The following is an 18546-nucleotide window of genomic DNA, read 5'->3' as shown; positions in this document are numbered from 1 at the left end:
TATAAGTAATTATTTAGTAATTATGTAGTCTTAACTAATAAAAATAAATAAAAACTGTCAGTTATATCACAGTCGATTAAATGTCTTCACTAAAAAATCTAAAAATAAAAAAATTACAATAATAATTCATAACAAAAAGTCATTAGTCACTCACACACATTTTTACAATTTTAACAAAACCAATATTTGCCTATTCTATTATTTTTTATACCTGCATACTTCAAATCATACCACCTCAAGACATGAGTCACATAAAATTGATTTTTGTGATTTAATGTCTAAATCACACAACTTACATATCCAATCTAGTTTTTTTTTTTTTAATTTTAACATTTTTATTATTAAATGCCATGCATTTTCGGTGCAATATGGTTTAATACTATTAATATTAACATCATCTTCGAGTATTCCAGAGAAAATTTTGTTAGGTTGACTTTTTATATCGGATTCGCATATATTGAAGTTGTTTCTACAGACCTGATCAACAACATTTTTATTAGTTAACCATTCAATGATTATATTTTCATTCGTTATATAATGTTTCTTAGTAAAAATTGTAGGTTTTGTTGTGTTAGGTTTTGTTTGAACATGTTTTTTTGGTAATCCGATAGTTGTTAAAGTTGCACCTTTCGGTCTGCCACATACTTTAACTTTTTGGGGTAACTGAATGCATGCCAGCCGAGATATATTTTCTTTGTATGAAATAATTAGAAATAATTAAGATGAATTAACTTAATATAATAATAATTAATATTTACAATACTTACCAACAGGTTCATTAGCATTTGGTGAGTAATCAAAAAGATCATCAGCACTAGGTATAATTATAGCATCATGATCATTAGTATCTTCTTTACAATTGGCAACGTCAACTTCCTCTTCAATTATATAATCATCAAAACAAGGTATACCACCATTCTCTTTAAGAACACAAGTATCATCTTCCAATAGTTTTATTGACAATTCTTTATTATTTGCCCAACAATCAATAATTAATTTTAGCTGTACAATTTTCCTAAGGAACTTATCATTCGACACTGTACTTAAAATTTCAGCAATTTTAGATGAAAACATTGACGCTTTTCTAAATTTCTCGTGTGATGTTAAACATTTCATTATTTGTACTGGTTGGTGTGTTATTGACAAACATGAGCTATTTTGATCATTATGTATAATCAATGTATTAAATATACCATGTGATTTTGTGTAATAATTTCTTGTCCACCTATTATCGCAAGTTGTAGGATAAAAGAGGTACAATTTTTCATGTTCTCTTTTCTTGAAAATGTGTTTACATGGAAGTTTTATAGACCTAAAAAAGGCACAGTTGCATGATTGGTCTGTTGTACTTTCGACAGTTGTACATTTTTGTAGCAATTGTTTTTTCAAAAAACCAAAGGTGTAGGGAGTCAATAGTTTAAAACATTGTTCTTCTACAGCACTTGAAAACTTAGTTGTTGGCCATTTTTGAACTATGAGTAGTGCTTTATTCAGTGGCGTAGCTGAAGCTCAGTCAAGGGGGGGGGGGCGATTTCAAAACTCAAATATCATAAAAGACAAGAGTTACCTTTGTCACAAATAACTAGTCATATTTATTTTTATACTTACAATTTTTTTTTTTGATTACAGCAATATAATAAAAAAATACAAATAGATATTGTTTTAGTATATGTTTTTATACATTATATCTTAAAATATATTATAATTTTCAAATCAATATATTTCTATTTTTTTCGCTGGCAAATCTATCTATAATTACTTGGACGTCCACTTCAATATCGCGATGTATATTTAATAAAGCCAAGCCTGTCAACCTTTCCTCGCCCATCTTGGATCTTAACCAAGTCTTTAATCTAACCAAACAAAGCAACATGCAATAAAGTAAAAACAAAAGCGAAAGCATTTACCTGTATTTTACATTTTTACCTGCGCAAAGTTGAAAAGCTACGTTCAGCAGTTGCTACACTAATTGGCAAAGAAGCAAGGATGTAAAGCAAAGAACTAATATTAGGATAAATCACATCAGAACACTCATCAATGGCTTCCAGAACATTTTTTGGTAGGTCATCACCTAAAAATAAAAATTATATAACGTATAAATATTAAAAATGACAGTTTATTAAAATCAACCCCTTTAAAAATTATCACCTTTTAATTTATGACGGTTCCATTTACTATACCAAATTTCTAATTCTGATTCAAACAGCACGTCATCTGTATTCTTAAAAGATGAAAATTTATTTTTTATTTCATTAAGTGCCTCTTTCCTTTCGTTTTTTGACAATTTTATAATATGCAAAGGTACCAATTTAGTTAATGCTCCAAGTGTCTGATTTTCATGTTTCCCAAATCGTCTACTCATATCATTAGTTATAAAATCTAATAATGGAATGAAAATAGTAATTTTGTAAAACTCTTCACAACTATTAACGTTTGGTGGATTTGATCTATTCTTTTGTTGACCAGCAATTCTCGGTATTCGTATATCAATATCTTGTTCATCCATCAAGCATTTGCAATCATTATAAATACCTTGAAAGATAGTATCACAATCTGAACGATTATTCTTAAGTGTAGAAATAATATCTTCAACAATTTCAGAAGCAGTAAGTATATCTTGATATTTGCCTTGTAGTGCCTTACTTGCATGATATGTGATAGATAGTACATATGATAGTGAGTAAAGAGACATTATAAACTCACAGTTACAAATTGAAAACAACAGGGTTTTGGCTTTGGAAGATGATACCATATCATCCCATTTTGATACAGAAGTAAGGGCGTTAATAATTTCAGGTAGTGAGGTTTTAAACAGCAATACACTATCGTGCCTTTCTACCCATCTCGTCTCACATAAACTAACAAATTGTTTTCTGAGGATACTTTTTAGTACAAAATTACGTTTAGCTGATATGTTAAAAAAAGTTATAACTTGTTCCATGATACCTATACAGTTACGAATCGATTGAACTGTTGATGATTTCGAAATCGATAGATTTAATGCATGATTGTGGCAAGGACAATGAATAGCATTTTTTGCTGACTGCTGAATACGCTGAACAGCCCCAACTATAGTAGAAACCATTACTGCACAGCCATCAGTAGCAATACCTACACAATTATTTAAGTCTAAACCCAGTTCGGTAATCATTTTAATGACAATATCACCAAGCAATTCTCCGGTCAATTTTGGTTCTACCTGGTTTGAATCTACTATATTTCCATCATCTTCTTCATCATTATTAAAATTATTTTTATTAAATACATATGAATGACAGTCAATAAAAGTAATAAATCTTTCAACTACATTTTTTGAGTCAATATATCGGACACTTAGACTCATTTGAGAGGTTGCAGAGATATCAGTAGTTTCATCAAATATAATACTGTAGTACTTGACCTTTTCAATACCTTTAATAATTTTAGATGTTATTTCTTTTCTAATACACTCTATCAATTCATTCTGAATAGTAGGACTTATATAAGTTGCTTTTGCATTATTATCTTTTAAATGATTTTCAAGAGTTACATCACCTGATGAGATCCTAAACTTCAAAATTTCTCGAAAGTTACCTTCGTTAATAACACTTGATGAATTAGGTTGACAAGAAAGTGGGCCAAAATCTTTGTGACCTCGTAAAGCAATATTTTGACGTCCTAAAAACTTGATACTCTCAATTATTGGTACTAAGCGCTCCCTATTTTCTTTAATTTGTTTCATACGTTCAGTATCAATCAAGTTAAGAACAACTTTATTTGGATTTGAAAAAGTTTTTTGAAAGTCAAAAGAAAATTGAACACAATTTTTATGATAATCATTATTATGGTGTGTTTCTAACAATCCGTCTTTTCCTAATAATTTGGCAAACTGAGTTAACGGCTCAGTAATAAGTCGTTTTAATTTTTCTGTACCTCTTCGTCCACCTTTGTCAGATATTAGGAAAAGTACACAATACTTGCGAAATAATCCTTTTTTGGATTTTGAGTATTCTAGCCAGCTATACTGTATAAAATGATTTTTCCTTAAATAACGCTTGTCTTGCTTACCGTTTTTGTTATGGATTGAAAATGGGTATATAAAATCTTCATCAGGTACATTTGAACGTTTTAATATATCTGCTTTGGTATGATCGTCTATTTTCAATCCAAATAGATTTCCAATATCTAACTCGTCTGAAACATAAACAATGCAACCACTAAAATAATAATAATAATAATAATATGAATGTTTAATAATAATTATAAAATGATTAATAGAAAAAAAACTGACGCACATTACCGTCATTACCAACAAATATTCATTACCACAAATATGTAAACTTAACATATTTATGATAATGTACACGTACGCCTACATTTTTAGTACTTACCATTAACGGTATGTTGATCGATGGTAACCTTTTCTTCATTTTCCGTTTTTTTTTCTTTATTTGTGTATCTTCAGTTTTATTGGATGATTTGGATGTAAAATATTCATTTATTCTCTTCATTATAATATTAATATGTATATTTTCAATTCAATTAAATTTATCGTTATTTTATACGAATTATGAATTAAATATTAAACAGAGTTGATAATAAAAAATAAACACTTCAAGTGAAATTTGTTGATAACAGTTAAGATAGTATGACCACTATGACCATGTTAACAAAACTAGATTACTGAAAGCAAAGAACAAACTTTACTGCTTAAAGAATATTTCTTATCTATCTTGATGAGTGAACGCGGGTCTTAGATAACAATGCAATGCACAGTCGCACAGATGATTAGATTATTATTATTTTTAGGCCTCGATAAGACGTTGATAAAATAAAATCCAATAAATACTTTAGCGTATTACTCCGAGAGTCTAATAGCCGTAATGTAATAACCACCTTTGAAAAATCTAAGGGGGGGGGCGATCCACCCATCGCCCCCCCCCTCAGATACGCCACTGGCTTTATTATCTCATTCCATTCTAAGACATTTTATGACAACAAATAATTTTTCAAAAATTCTTGTAAATTTGAAAACGAGTCAATTACAGATTTAAATTTCCCATTAAAACTTTCTAGGCGGTTATTTTTCTTATTAAAAAAATTACCACTGTCATAAGTCATGCCTACCACCCACTCATTCCTAATACCATGCCAATTTTTATCAAAGTAATCCATAACCTGTGCTGGTGCAAATGATTTAAGAGTAACATACAATTCTTGATACCTACCCTTCCTCGTTATGAGAATAGCATAATTGTTCAAATAAAACCTTTGATTGGTCCCTTTCTTGAGGTGTAATGCCCAATTTATCACATATGATTTCTCGGTGAAAAGTACGCAGTACATGAAATAAACATATTAACCTTCTTTCATTCATGTATATGTCTGTCATGAACACATTAGTATTAGTGCTAGCAGCGTTTTTGTTTTTATATGTTTGAAAAAACCATTTCAATGTTTCATGAAGTTCATTCACTAATAACCCTATTGAAGCGATTTCACTTTGTCCGTTTCCATCCTCGTTGCTTATTCAAAAATTCTTCTTTGACCAGTTTTTTTTATTCTTTTTTGGCCTCCTGATGGGTGTGACCGGTACTTGTCACGGTCTCTTCCACTTATTTTGATTAATAAAAATGTTCTAAAATGTACACGTTATACCAACATTTTTTTTTTTTTATTTATTTAGTTTAAATATAAACGCCTAACAGCTATTTTAAAAAAGTAGGTACATATTAATAAACATAACTTAATTATGAATCTTCTCAAGAGGACATATCAGCGCACTGTTCGTTTTCTCTCTCTGGCCGACGCACAGCATAGACAAAACGCATTCACACAAAACCATTAATTTTTTTAGTTATTACCCACACAGCAATTTGAAAATATTTATATTGTAGACATATGTTTTCCTTGTGTTCTTGAAAATATTTTGTTTAAAAATATTTTGACAATATGTTTATATTATGAGCAACAATATATATACAAATTAATATCAAAGACATATTGTAGCAGTATGTGTTTTATGTGTTGAAGAAAATATTGTAAAAAACATCATTAAAATATACGTTGACAATAATTTTTTCATTGATTGAGAGCATATGTTCTGGTAGATACCTATTGTAACAATGTTTTTATTTAATGGACAACAAAATATTGTAGGAAACATAATTAAAATATACGTTAACAATATTTTTTTTCAATGATTGAGAGCATATGTTCTGGTAGATATCGTAGCAATGAGTTTATTTAATGGACATCAACATATTTTAAGAAACATTAAGGAAACATATTGATACAACGGATTTCTGTATATTGTTGATAAAATATGTTCTAGTAGATCTCATGACAATAATATTAATTTATGACGGCTCCTACCTACGCATTTCTATTTTATTTAGTATTAGGTTAAAATTCTGCTACAGATTATAAATAATACAATATTAATAAACAAAATAGAACTTTTTGTATTTATTTAAAGTCTAGCAACTGAATTGTAGAAAACATGATAATTCAAATATTAATAACAACGGTCGACGACAACAACAATAATAATAATACTAATACCTAATAATAATAATATTATGTATTAATTTTATTTCAGGACCATGAAGCTAGACTTCTTTGCATAGTGGACGATATGTGCACTAGAGACATTTTGGACCGTCATTTGGGTTTTGTCACTCACAAAACCCAAGAAGAATGTTTCGCAACGTTTTCAAAAAAAGACCTTGGCTATTTAAAGCAACAAAATATGATGTACATCAATGCGTGTGCTCCGTCATCTCGTTTCACCATCGAACGGTGTGCAATGTTCGAGGAGGACGGAGATGTTGGTGCGAAGGTAATGGCCGCAAAAGATTTGAAGAGCGGCACTGTGATTCATGAACTGTGTGGAAGGCTGGTGACGGTTAGAGAATCATTTTTGAAGCCTGGACGAAATGATTTTTCTGTCGTCCACAGCAACTATAGTAAGAAGTCACAGTTATGGTTGGGTCCCGCTGCTTACGCAAACCACGATTGTGAAAGCAATTGTGACATTCACTATCTGCGGAGCGGTGTGGCGTGCCTTCGCACCAACAGGCCAATTCGTGTCGGTGAGGAAGTCACAGCTTACTACGGGCGACATTTTTTTGGTGCAAATAATATGCATTGCCTTTGCACAACTTGCAAGGGAAAATTAGAAGGTGCGTATGCTAATACTGAACCTCCACTAGTAGCAAGACCGTTTCTGCAATGTGCCCATTGTCCTGCGAGGTTTCGGTTTAAATCGTGGTTGGTGCGTCATCTTTCGAGGCACGTGAACATCGATAAGCTTTCATGTGGGAAATGCGGTGAGTCCTTCAGCAGAAAATCATCGTTGAAGAGGCACGCCGAAGGCCACGATTCCTCCCTGAAAAAATTTCCATGTACACTGTGCCCAAAGTCCTTCACACGGAAAGAAGATGTCGCTCACCATGAAAACACCGTTCACCTTAAATTCTCAACTCACAATTGCATGGATTGTAAGTTGACATTTAAGTCCAACAAGGAGATGCAGTATCACCACAATCGTTGTCACACTGGATTAAAACCATTTACCTGTGAACAGTGTGATGCGGCATTCCACGCACCAAATGCTTTGCATAACCACCGGAAAAGGCGGCATTAGATCGTGAGTGAAATATTATATAAATTTAATAGCATCTAATTTCAAAATATCTTTAATTTGTTAAGTTAGGTTAGGTAATCTAGCGTTCAATGTATATTTTCTTTGTTGTGGTTTCTATTTATACAATTTTATTTTTAATATTGTTTTCAGATTTCACTGGTTCCGAATGTCGTAGCTGCCGTTAGGTTGCAGTGACGTTGTGTTTTTTTTTTTTTTGTAGCCGTTCGGTTCGTGGATTAGGCCTATAGGGGATACCACGTTAAAAAAAACGCGCTGTAGCTGATACCCCGTGGGTAGTGTGGAAATTCAGCTAGTACCGAGAAGATATGATTAAGGCGAATAAACGTCATGTAAAATGTAAATGTATAAAATGTTATGTTTGAAGGGGGGGGGGGGGGGGGGGTAAGTCATGGTATTGTTCCGTCTACCCCCCATCCCCGTATGTAACACCGGATTTGGTACGCAGTCGTGACGGTCAATTACCAGTCGGCGCGCGAGTTGCTAAATGTTGCTAAATGATTAGAACTCTAATCCGTTGAAATTTGCATCGAAACCGGCGCCAAAACCCGGGCACGGTTGTAGCGCAACGCATATATATACGAACATAGGTACCGTCTTCATATTTCCGTCCAAGAGGGTGGGGGGAGGGGGGTTAATTCAAAGGCATTTTCGGGAAGGTGGATTTTGGGGCTAACACTATGATTGGACTTTTTCAGCGGGCCCAACAACGGTAGACGGCAACGGGAACGATGATTCGTTAACCTACCCATGGTGGCGATTTCGTGTGTATCCGGTGCCAATTTACATTTTGTCATCGTCAGTGCGCAGCCGCGGATCGTCGTAGCTGTGTTTTGTAAGCGGCTAACGGTTGTAGGCGGCCAAGTGTATGACATAACAAAAATTAACCCCCGCCCCTTAGGTTAAAAAAAAAACGAAAACGGGCGTAACGGCCCGGCGTGTCCGTGGCGCAATAATATACCAACAACCCGAGCGTAAGGGGCCGGCGGCGTATTACCAAACCCTCTATAGCCCCAGAGCCAGTCTTTAATACGTAGTTTTCATTGGCCCATTTAAAATTCACGTCAAATATTTTTAAATGATATTGATAAACATATTGATATTATATATTAAAGCATTTGTTTTGATGATAATTATTTATTGATTTAATTATTATTTTATATTAATTATAGCTGCTGTTGGAAACTCGCTGTCCTGAAACTCGGGGGATAGGTGAGACTCGCTGAAGTGGGCGGTGGAGGCTAGTGACGACAATGTCGTCGTAGTTTTACATATAAAAATTGTTCCTGTTTAAAAACAAAAATTTGAGGAGGTGATAAGGATTTCTGATAATGCTTGGCGAACTCGTTACGAAGGCGGGAATGTTTGAATTTCGAGTTTGAGTGTCTAGATATATTCTCACATCACCTATGGCCTATGCAAATCGGCCATTGAATAATACGGCCTCCCGTCGCATGTCCGATGCTTTTTCGTATGTAAAAAATCGTCAATTTGAAATCAATGTTTCAGTGTCTAGCAAGTTAATCTCCTCAAGTGAATATCGATTAACATATATGCAGCAGCTTGTCAGGTAGGCAATCCACCTGCGGTGGATTGCAGACCCTCTGTTCCGCGGCAATACATGAAATTCGGCTACTTTGGTAGTATAAACCTATTCTGTACACGCATAATATATTATTATAAACATTTTAGAGCACACATGATTGTATTCGCCATGATAAACCCTAAGCAAATTTTATCATACACAGAGAAGTAACGTAAACCATACACACACACACATATATATATATTATATACCAGCCATTGAATTATACGGCCTCTCGTCGCATGTCCGATGCTTTTTCGTATGTAAAAAATCTTCAATTTGAAATCCATGTTTTGGTGTCTAGCAAGTTAATCTCCCCAAGTTCCACGGCAATAAATAAAACTGCGCTACTTTGGTAGTAGATATATATCTATTTTGTTCACGAAAAATATATGAATAACAAAACGCATATAAACTGTGTACCTACAGTACATTACGTTGTTGTACAATTTGTGTGCTCGATTAAATAATTAACCACCGTCGTAGACTACTCATTACACTTATCTCACCTATCGACAGCAATTAATATTAAACACCTTATCCGTAGCATCATATGATTACGTTCTTTGAGCCGTCGACGAACAAAAGTGTAAATAAATATTACATATTATTATATCACATGTAGTCGCACCTTTTATGTGCTGTGTTAAATATTTGGCTACTAACTGAGTAGCCGTTTTTGTAATAATTTATAAAAAGTAGGAACACTCAAACACCGTCGACATGAGCTTAAAATAAGGATTTCGAACAGGCAAAAGACAGAATTAAACGTATTTAAAACAATATTTATTGAATCAAACAAAAACAGTATAATATTTATTATTATCAGTACAATAGGTAGGTACCGCACGTCTACGGGTTCGAAAATAAGTATACTATGCGAAAAAAGAGCAGTCGGCGGTCTTAAAGACGAAAAAGATCGAAAAAAAAAAACGATAAAAACGAAAGTCGGCCGCGTTTTCGATTTTAAAAGAAACGCGCTTAAATTAAACGTAAAAAAAAGGCGACGGAAAAGGGCGTAAAAGCAGAAAAATCGAGTAAAAAGTCGAAAAAAAATAAGCGTAAAACGTTTCGAAAAATCTAAAACACGATATCTGTGACTGATGAGTGATACGATAACCGAAAAATCGTGATAGCTCGGCCGCCGCCGCGAGGAAGTAACGCGATTGGCCGGTCTTAAGAAACCCATGGAAGAAAAACGTAATTCTTCCATGGGTTGCTTAGAGCGATATATATAGGGATTCACGTTTTATATTATAAGATTATTTTTTAGTCGGTACCTAGCTACGATCTACCTATCAACGCCTAATGCCTATAATAATTAATTGTATACATATTGACACAATATGCTGATACATTAAGATATAGTAATAATTGTTTTATTCCCTGTGTAAATGTGTAGGTAATAAGTATTAATATTAATTATAATAATTCCTTAAGATTATTAAAATTGATATTAATAGTTTCCAACTTGTAAATTACCAAACAATATTGTTTTAATATTATCGTTTCTCGTCATGTTCGATTGACTAAAAAACAGACAGATTTAATATGTTTTTGCAGTGTTTTATACTTTTATTTTATTATGAGTGGAAAGCGCATACGATAAATTAATAGTAGTGCCGATTTCGTAAAAGAACCTATAATAGTAATAAAATAAGAAAACTAATTTAATTATAACCCAGATACTAAAAATTAAGGTTCTTTAAAAAAGTAAAAACTAACATATAATTATAAAGTTATTATACATTTATAATAAAAAATACCTAGTATAAAATTGTATATTTACAATTTACCTATAGCTAGGTAGTCGTAAATTACCTGTATGTAGTACGTACGTATTTGAGTCGAAATTAATAATTGATATAAATAATATATACAATATACTATAGGTATAGACCCCACAGACATATTAATAATTTTTATATTACGTTGCATAGGTATTAACATTGAGTTATAGTATACTGTCTATACTCAATGGTATTAACTTCACCAGACTAGGTAAAAACGTGTTAATGTTATTATTAATATCATATTAATATATTTTGAACCAATAAATTAGGTATATTCTTAAGAGGACGCTACACGGGCAAACAAAACCGAGCAATGACCAAGAGAATGCGCTGTTAGGTGTTTTCGGGATCCGCAAGCACGCGACGTTTAAGCCGCGCCCACTATTCGTCATCGGCGGTCGGCCGACGATTATGGCTCGGGAAGTCGGGACTCGGGAGCGATGTTTATTAATCTATGAACGTTTGTTTGAGACGCTACGCATCAATATATAATCATAAACGTCACTGTAATATTTCAAATATCCACGCGTACTCCGATTATAATTTAAGTCACTGCTTACCTAAATTTATTTACCAATATATAGATTGTAGAAACTGCTTTATAACATAGCTTGATTTGTATTTTTTGAAATATTACTTATTCAAATATTACTAAATAAAAAAACTGCATTATAACCTATAGCAATTGGTAACCATATGTTGATATATATTAAATTTAAACACGTAAATGAAGTCATGATATATTTAATATCCGCGGATACTTACGCGATTTGTATTTATTGCATTATTAGATACTTACTTCATACAAAAAATTACCTTTACTAAATATCTAAATATTAGTTTTCTTGTGTAGATAAATAATAAATTACGCGTTTACTTAACATTATAATTCTGTAAGTGTACATGCGTATACTTCACAGATTTTGCGTATTTTTTAAACATATGATACAGTTCCACATATCAAAGCCATCTATTTATAAGACCTTACCTTTCTTCCTTGTAATTATCTTACTTATTACTTTTATACCTATGATGTGTAATAATAAAACACACAAAAATAAAAAATAAACGCATATTTATATGTTTTAACTTCGAATTAAGAACAAAATTAAATTATTTATTAAATTATTTGATACTTTATATTTTCTTCTTTTTTTTTTCATTTGTTTCTATACAATTTTTAATTCGAACCGGTTCTCTAATGTTCGACTTCAGCATTCTTTTTGGATACTGAGGGTCTATTAATTCCGGAAACAAACACTCCTAGTAAAATCTAAAAAATTAATATGGTTGTATTATTTAAAAACGTACTTGCATTTTGACGTCTTATTGTTATCGCAATTGAAATAATATTATGATAGAATATAATATTACGTTTGTAGTGCTTTCACCATTTTATTTTCCCAAAAAGTTTTATCATACTGGATTTTTTCAACGTGAATCCAGTTGGAAGTGTAAACAATAAAATAACATATTTCTCAGAGAGAAATATGTAACTGCCCCGTGATTTGGTAATAATATGCATGATCATGTTTTAGTACAACTTTATTATTAATTAAACTGCAATATTGTAACTAAAAACATTTAAAAATAATGAACACATCAGATTTTTTTTATAAACAATTTAAAAAATTTTAATTCTTTATTTTACGAGTTTTTTTTCTACTGCGCTAACAGTATTTTGTGCTGCAAACGGGCATTTTATTTCTATAATTGCATTATTTCCAACTAATCCATCTAAAAATATGTCGGAAAAAGTAAATATATATAATATATTTTATTCATATTATAATACTATATACCTACACATAAATTTTGTAACTATACCCACCTGGACTAGCAGCAAGGTATGCAATTATCGGATCTACTATAAGACCGCTGAGGTGAATTTGTTCACCAATAATTTTCTGAGCTTCTTTTTGAGCTATATCCTCCATGTCACGACCATGTTTTAAAGACATTGATTGGGCTTCAGATGCATATAATATATTAAAAACCATGTTCTTACAACTTGTAGTACTACGCATTTTACAAATCTGACCAAAGCGAGAAGCTGTAAGACGTAATCTGCGTTCTCTGTACCATGCTTCACTATTAGTTTGTTCACGAGTGTTCAATTCAATTTCTTCAATATTTGAGATTTTTGATATTTGTTTTTAATCAAAAAGTATCAGTTGAAGTCTCGAAGACACTTGAACCAGTGGTTTAAAGTCATATTTTCTTCTCGTAATTTTTTTATTTTGAAATATTTCGTTAATTTTTCAGCTATTTATAGGTATTTTAAATGTTTGATTTTTTTAATAAATGTCAAAATTATTTTTTTGGCTTAGTTAAAATGCTTGAAAATTTAATAAAAGATTTTACATAAATTAATCTGTGAGTGATTAAAAAATTATCAAAATACATAGAAACAATTTGTTTTTATATAAACGTTTGAAGTTTAAATATTGACAAAATTCGTCAAAATCACGAATATTTGCAAATTTTTTTGTACTCAAAGCTAAGAATTTTATAAAAAAATATAGCTTTTTTTCCATTTTAAACCGACGACGCCACGGGAACTGCTTTCGTATTATAAAAAACATAGCTACACAAAAAAAAAATCGAGCGTAAGTCAATCAAAAAAATTTAAGAGCGTCCAAATTTAAAAATTCACACGTATAATAACGATTTACTATCAAACGGTAATAGATATACAATAAATTAATGTAATACCCTAGAATGACAAATTGTCTCCGATTTTTCTGCTTTTCGTAGGTTATATACCTATAATATATTAATATGTTATACATATCATTGCATTCAAATTTAACACATCCATTATTATAGTGACCTACTCCATAACCGAGGTCCACTACTCCACCCCTACAGCAGAGAAATTCCCCGATTTTTTATTAAGTAGTCGAAATAATGCTTCAGTTTTCAATTTTAGGGGTGGTATTGTTAGCAAATTGGATCTAGTTTGTACTTTTAGGGAAAAACATGGATTTTTACTAAAAAACATATTTATATTGGCATCATCTATACATGGTAGAACTTCACAGAAAATATTGATAATATATGTGTAAAATATTGTAATGCTGTTTGGGTAGTAGTTAAGTAATTAATTATAGACTATAATATTTTTAAGGGTATGACACTATGACATATCGATTTGTTTAAGTAGGTATTGTCTCAAAACAATTTAAATCATTTAAAATTGAAATGTTCAACATTTATCTCTAGTTTTAAAGGTCGAATATAAAGTGAAATAATTATAAAATACTAAACCAAGTCAAACCCTCAACAATATTATCTTCTTCAATTTTGGTAATAAGTAATTTTACTGTAGATAACTCAGAAACGATTAAAAACTATTGTATGTGATTGCGTTTTATCTATATTGTGCGTGGGTCTGAGAGAGAAAACATTGTCCCGGGAATCTGACGTCTAGTTAGTCATTCAAGAATTTGTAACTATTAGTATTTATTTTTGTAAGCATGCATAATTAATATTATTATTGAAATATGTCCGCACTTATACCATATTTAACCATAACACGTACGGTATACAAATACGTTATTTTAATTTAATAATTATTAGTATGGCTTGTGGCAACAAGAAGTAGATTTAATTTAATTTAAAATTTTTCATAATAAATTGTTTTATAATTTAATAATATTTTTATTTTTATTTCGAAATAAACAATCTGTAATAAAGTTTGCAATAAGCTTATTGCTTATAAATTAATCATATTATCATATTATGATATAGTAAGTAATAAATAACGTGAGGAATGTCAATAAAGAAACTATCCAGCAGTAGTACTTTTGGGCTTAATAATATAAAAAAAAAAAATATTATTTATTTTCATTTATATTGAATTTATTAATCAGTTATTTAAAACTTGGATTTGATTAAAAATAACTAGTAACGGCTTGTGAGTGAATATTATGGCAAAACTTTAATTTAATAAATTACGACGACGTACAATAACTAACGAATATTACTAACATATTGTATATATATGTTACCGGCAATATAGACAATTCAGGTATTTTGGAAACTACCTAGGCATTATGCATATTGCTGACCCATTTTAGGCAATATAAATAAAACATATAATTTTTAATATTATTTTACATATAACCTATATAAAATGTCAATTTCTTTTTAGGCAAAGTAACAAACAATTTTTCATAATATAACATATTCATAACATATTATTTTATTTTATTAAGTAATATTATTTATACATTTTACTTAAACTAATAACTACTTATTACAACATGTTGTAGAAAAATGACATTTTGAGGTGCACAAAACATTATTTTTAAGGCAAATGCACTTTTTATTTTGGCACATGGTCTTACAAATACATTTTAAAAATCCTTGGCCAGTTCCTGTGGACTGTTCCTTTGCGACTGTTCGTAATGCCACTTCTGTGTCTATTGGAACCTCGTCAATTTGTAGTAGCTTTTTCTGACATACTGTAAACTGACTTCTGGCATATAACTGCTTCAGAACTCCGAGTTCCTAATCGATAAAAACCATCACTATTGTCACCTAAAAATAATAAAATACCTTATAGTTATTAATATTAAATGCATAAATTTTAAACTTATTTATTACCTCTAAAACAATTGCCAGTATACTTCTTGCATCTAAACGTCCTTTATCTACCTCAGGAACTGGAACACGTACAGTTGAATGAATTGCCACCGGTAATAGCTTCTTATCCGACCACGCCATAATTTTTTTTTTTGCTTGATTTTCATGATTTTCCTTGGCTCTAGTTCGCATGACATTGGCGTTTTCGTTATTTAATTTGATAGTGGTAGCTAATTGTTGTTCTGTATCTAATGCTTCATTTTTGATGTTTTGTGGTTGTTCTGTAATTTTTTCTGTTTCTGTTACTTCATTTTCAATATTTTGTGGTTGTTCTGTGTCAGCTGATACTTCATTTTCGACATTTTGTGACTGTTCTGTAATTAATTCAGCTAACTGTTCTTCATTTTCTATCGTACTTATTACATCGTGTGGTAAATTTGAAGTGTTTAGACCAATTTTAATTTTGCAGCCAAATAAAGCTTCATATGGAGACATTTTAATACCAGAATGATAAGCTCGGTTTTTCATAAGCTGGATGAATCGAAGTCCTTCGCTCTAGTGTCGGTTTTTTCATCTTGCATCCACGTTGTTAACATATTTTCAATATCTTGATTTGCACGTTCTACACTACCTTGAGATTGACTGTGCCTCGGTTTGCCATGTACTATTTTTAATTCGGGCCACATGTTTCTTAAATTAAACACTATTTGGTTTGAAAATTCTCGTCTATTATCAGACTGCAAAATAGTAGGAGCTCCAAGCAACGTAAAAATATCTATAATATTATAGGCTACCTCTTCAGCCCGTTTAAATCGAGGGGCTTGAGAACAACAAATTTAGTGAGGTGATCCTGGTACACCATAATAAATTTAAATTTTCCATCAGGATGAGATTGGAAGTCTATTAAATCAACTTGGTATCGGGAATTAAAGTCTGGAGATATTATTGGTTTAACTACCACTCCTTTTTTCGAGCCTTTTTGTTTTTGTTGACATGGTTCACAAAAATGCAAAAATGTCTCTATATCATTACGTGTTATATTTTTATATTTATAACCAAGTTCTTTGATCATTCGATCACGCCCACAATGTCCTATTGATACATGTGTGGCTTGCAATATATCAAATAGCTCACTGGTTGGCACATAATACAGAACAACATTGTCATCTTTTACAGGGAATATAAGTTTCGTTTTTCCTTGTACAACCAGCATATCATACCTACGATAACAGAAATAAATCAATTAAAATAAATCTAAATAAAAAAATAGATGGCTGTATTTTATAAAAGTACTTTAAGCAGAGCTTCAAAGGTGCGGATTTCTATGCACTAAAAAGTATCGAAATACGCCATATAATATGCAGTAGAAAAATCATGAAAATATTTTATTTATTTAAAATTTACAAATTAATGATTTTTTAACAAATAATTAATTACTTAAATACTTAACGAATAAAAAAATAATTTCAAAACACCAGAAAAAAAGATGGCATTGCATCAAAATCCCAGCCCTAGCCTTCGGTTAAAATAACGAGAAAACAATATATTTTTTTTTTTAATTTAAGGCCTGAATTTAAGTATTTTTTCTAATATGAATTGCTTACCTTTTGATTAAACAGAAGTCTTTAGGTTCTTTTTTCTTACGTCCAGCTTTAAGTTCTGCAATAATTTCTATAAATTCATTATATTTTTCATCAGACAAAAAACTAGTATTATTAGCCAAATTTTTACGGTTTTTATGTAGTTCGTTATAAAAATTTGACTTCATATTAATCGTATCCATAATAATGCCACACTGCTATGAGACACGAGAATGACGATAAAAGAATAAAAGTAAGAATGTTCAATTTAGTTCACACCGTGACGAGACACGAACATGACGATGAAATAATAAAAATAAGTTTACAATAAACGATAAGTAAAGTCGTTGGTGAATAGGTAAAGCGCAGATTTCGTGATACCCAATTTTGTTTATTTTGATCATATTTCATATTTCACTTCTGGCATTATACATAATACCTAGGCAAAGCTCGTATTGTGCATATTTACGAGTGATTTTTGGCATTTTATATAATGCCTAGGCATTTCACAAAACACCGGATTATCCATACTGCCGGTAACATAAATTTATTATAGTATCGTAAACTCGTAAGCCCAGTTTCCATTTCGCCTATTTTATACCAATACGCGACTTTTTCTCCCCCCCCCCCACGTCCATGAAGCTATAACATTACAAGTTATGATTGAAACTGTCAGATGGGAGATTAATTGTATAATATTCTTAATTTTACATTTTTTTTAAATATTGCAAATTTTTAAATATTAAAAAAGTTATAAATTACCTACTCTACATATTTTTTCTATTACATTTGTCGTGTGCGAAGTGCGAACATTAAATTTGTTTCTCTCAGATATCGAACACACCTACACACGAGCAGTGTTTGGACGACCGGCACCGTCGTCCGAGCAATATTCTGAATATGCATGTAAATAAACGAGGCGCGCAATCGTGTGCGTGAGGATACGTGCGATGTTGTTATTTACGGGTAAGGACCATAAGCGCAACTGGTGGGGCTTAGCCCCCCCTCCCCCCAAAAAAAATTGTAATAGCCCCCCAAAAAATATTTAGTTATTTCCTAAAATATTAACGAGCTTTTTAATATTTAACTGCTGCTTTAAACAGAACCAGGCGAAGAATCAGTGCTAAGAATATTGTAAAAATTTTCCCAGGACCTAAAAAGGTTCGGCTAAAAATACACCAACTCCTCTTGACGCCTTTTCGAAAATTATCTCGCCTGATATGGTTGACCGTATTGTTACGTACACAAATATTTATATTACGAAAACCCTTACGCTAAACATGGCATTACGGGCAGAAAAGGGAGAAGAGCCACGACAGAGAGATTTCAAACTTACTTCTCGAAACGAAATCA

At 31.4% G+C, this 18546-nt stretch overlaps 1 protein-coding gene and 2 pseudogenes across 1 annotated transcript; all 3 read right to left on the bottom strand.

Moving 5' to 3' along the window:
* Positions 1-1708: 1708 nt before the first annotated feature.
* LOC149059574 (52 kDa repressor of the inhibitor of the protein kinase-like) lies at positions 1709-4174 on the bottom strand. The gene is made up of 3 exons (XM_089217248.1): positions 2149-4174; positions 1927-2071; positions 1709-1853 (listed from the first exon to the last, which is right to left on the bottom strand). The coding sequence occupies exons 1-3, from the start codon at positions 3719-3721 to the stop codon at positions 1709-1711; spliced, it is 1863 nt and encodes a 620-aa protein (XP_089073374.1). The 5' UTR covers positions 3722-4174.
* Positions 4175-12160: 7986 nt separating this feature from the next.
* LOC149059573 (uncharacterized) lies at positions 12161-13140 on the bottom strand (annotated as a pseudogene).
* A 2137-nt stretch (positions 13141-15277) lies between these two features.
* Positions 15278-17396, bottom strand: LOC149059572 (KRAB domain-containing protein 2-like; annotated as a pseudogene).
* Positions 17397-18546: the final 1150 nt, after the last annotated feature.

Source organism: Diuraphis noxia, unplaced genomic scaffold (assembly GCF_037042655.1).
Source record: "Diuraphis noxia isolate RWA-SAM2 unplaced genomic scaffold, SU_Dnox_SAM2 contig0001, whole genome shotgun sequence".
NCBI classification, from domain to species: domain Eukaryota; kingdom Metazoa; phylum Arthropoda; class Insecta; order Hemiptera; family Aphididae; genus Diuraphis; species Diuraphis noxia.
The sequence above is the reverse complement of the archived record's forward strand: the minus strand, read 5'-3'. Positions and strand labels throughout refer to the sequence as shown.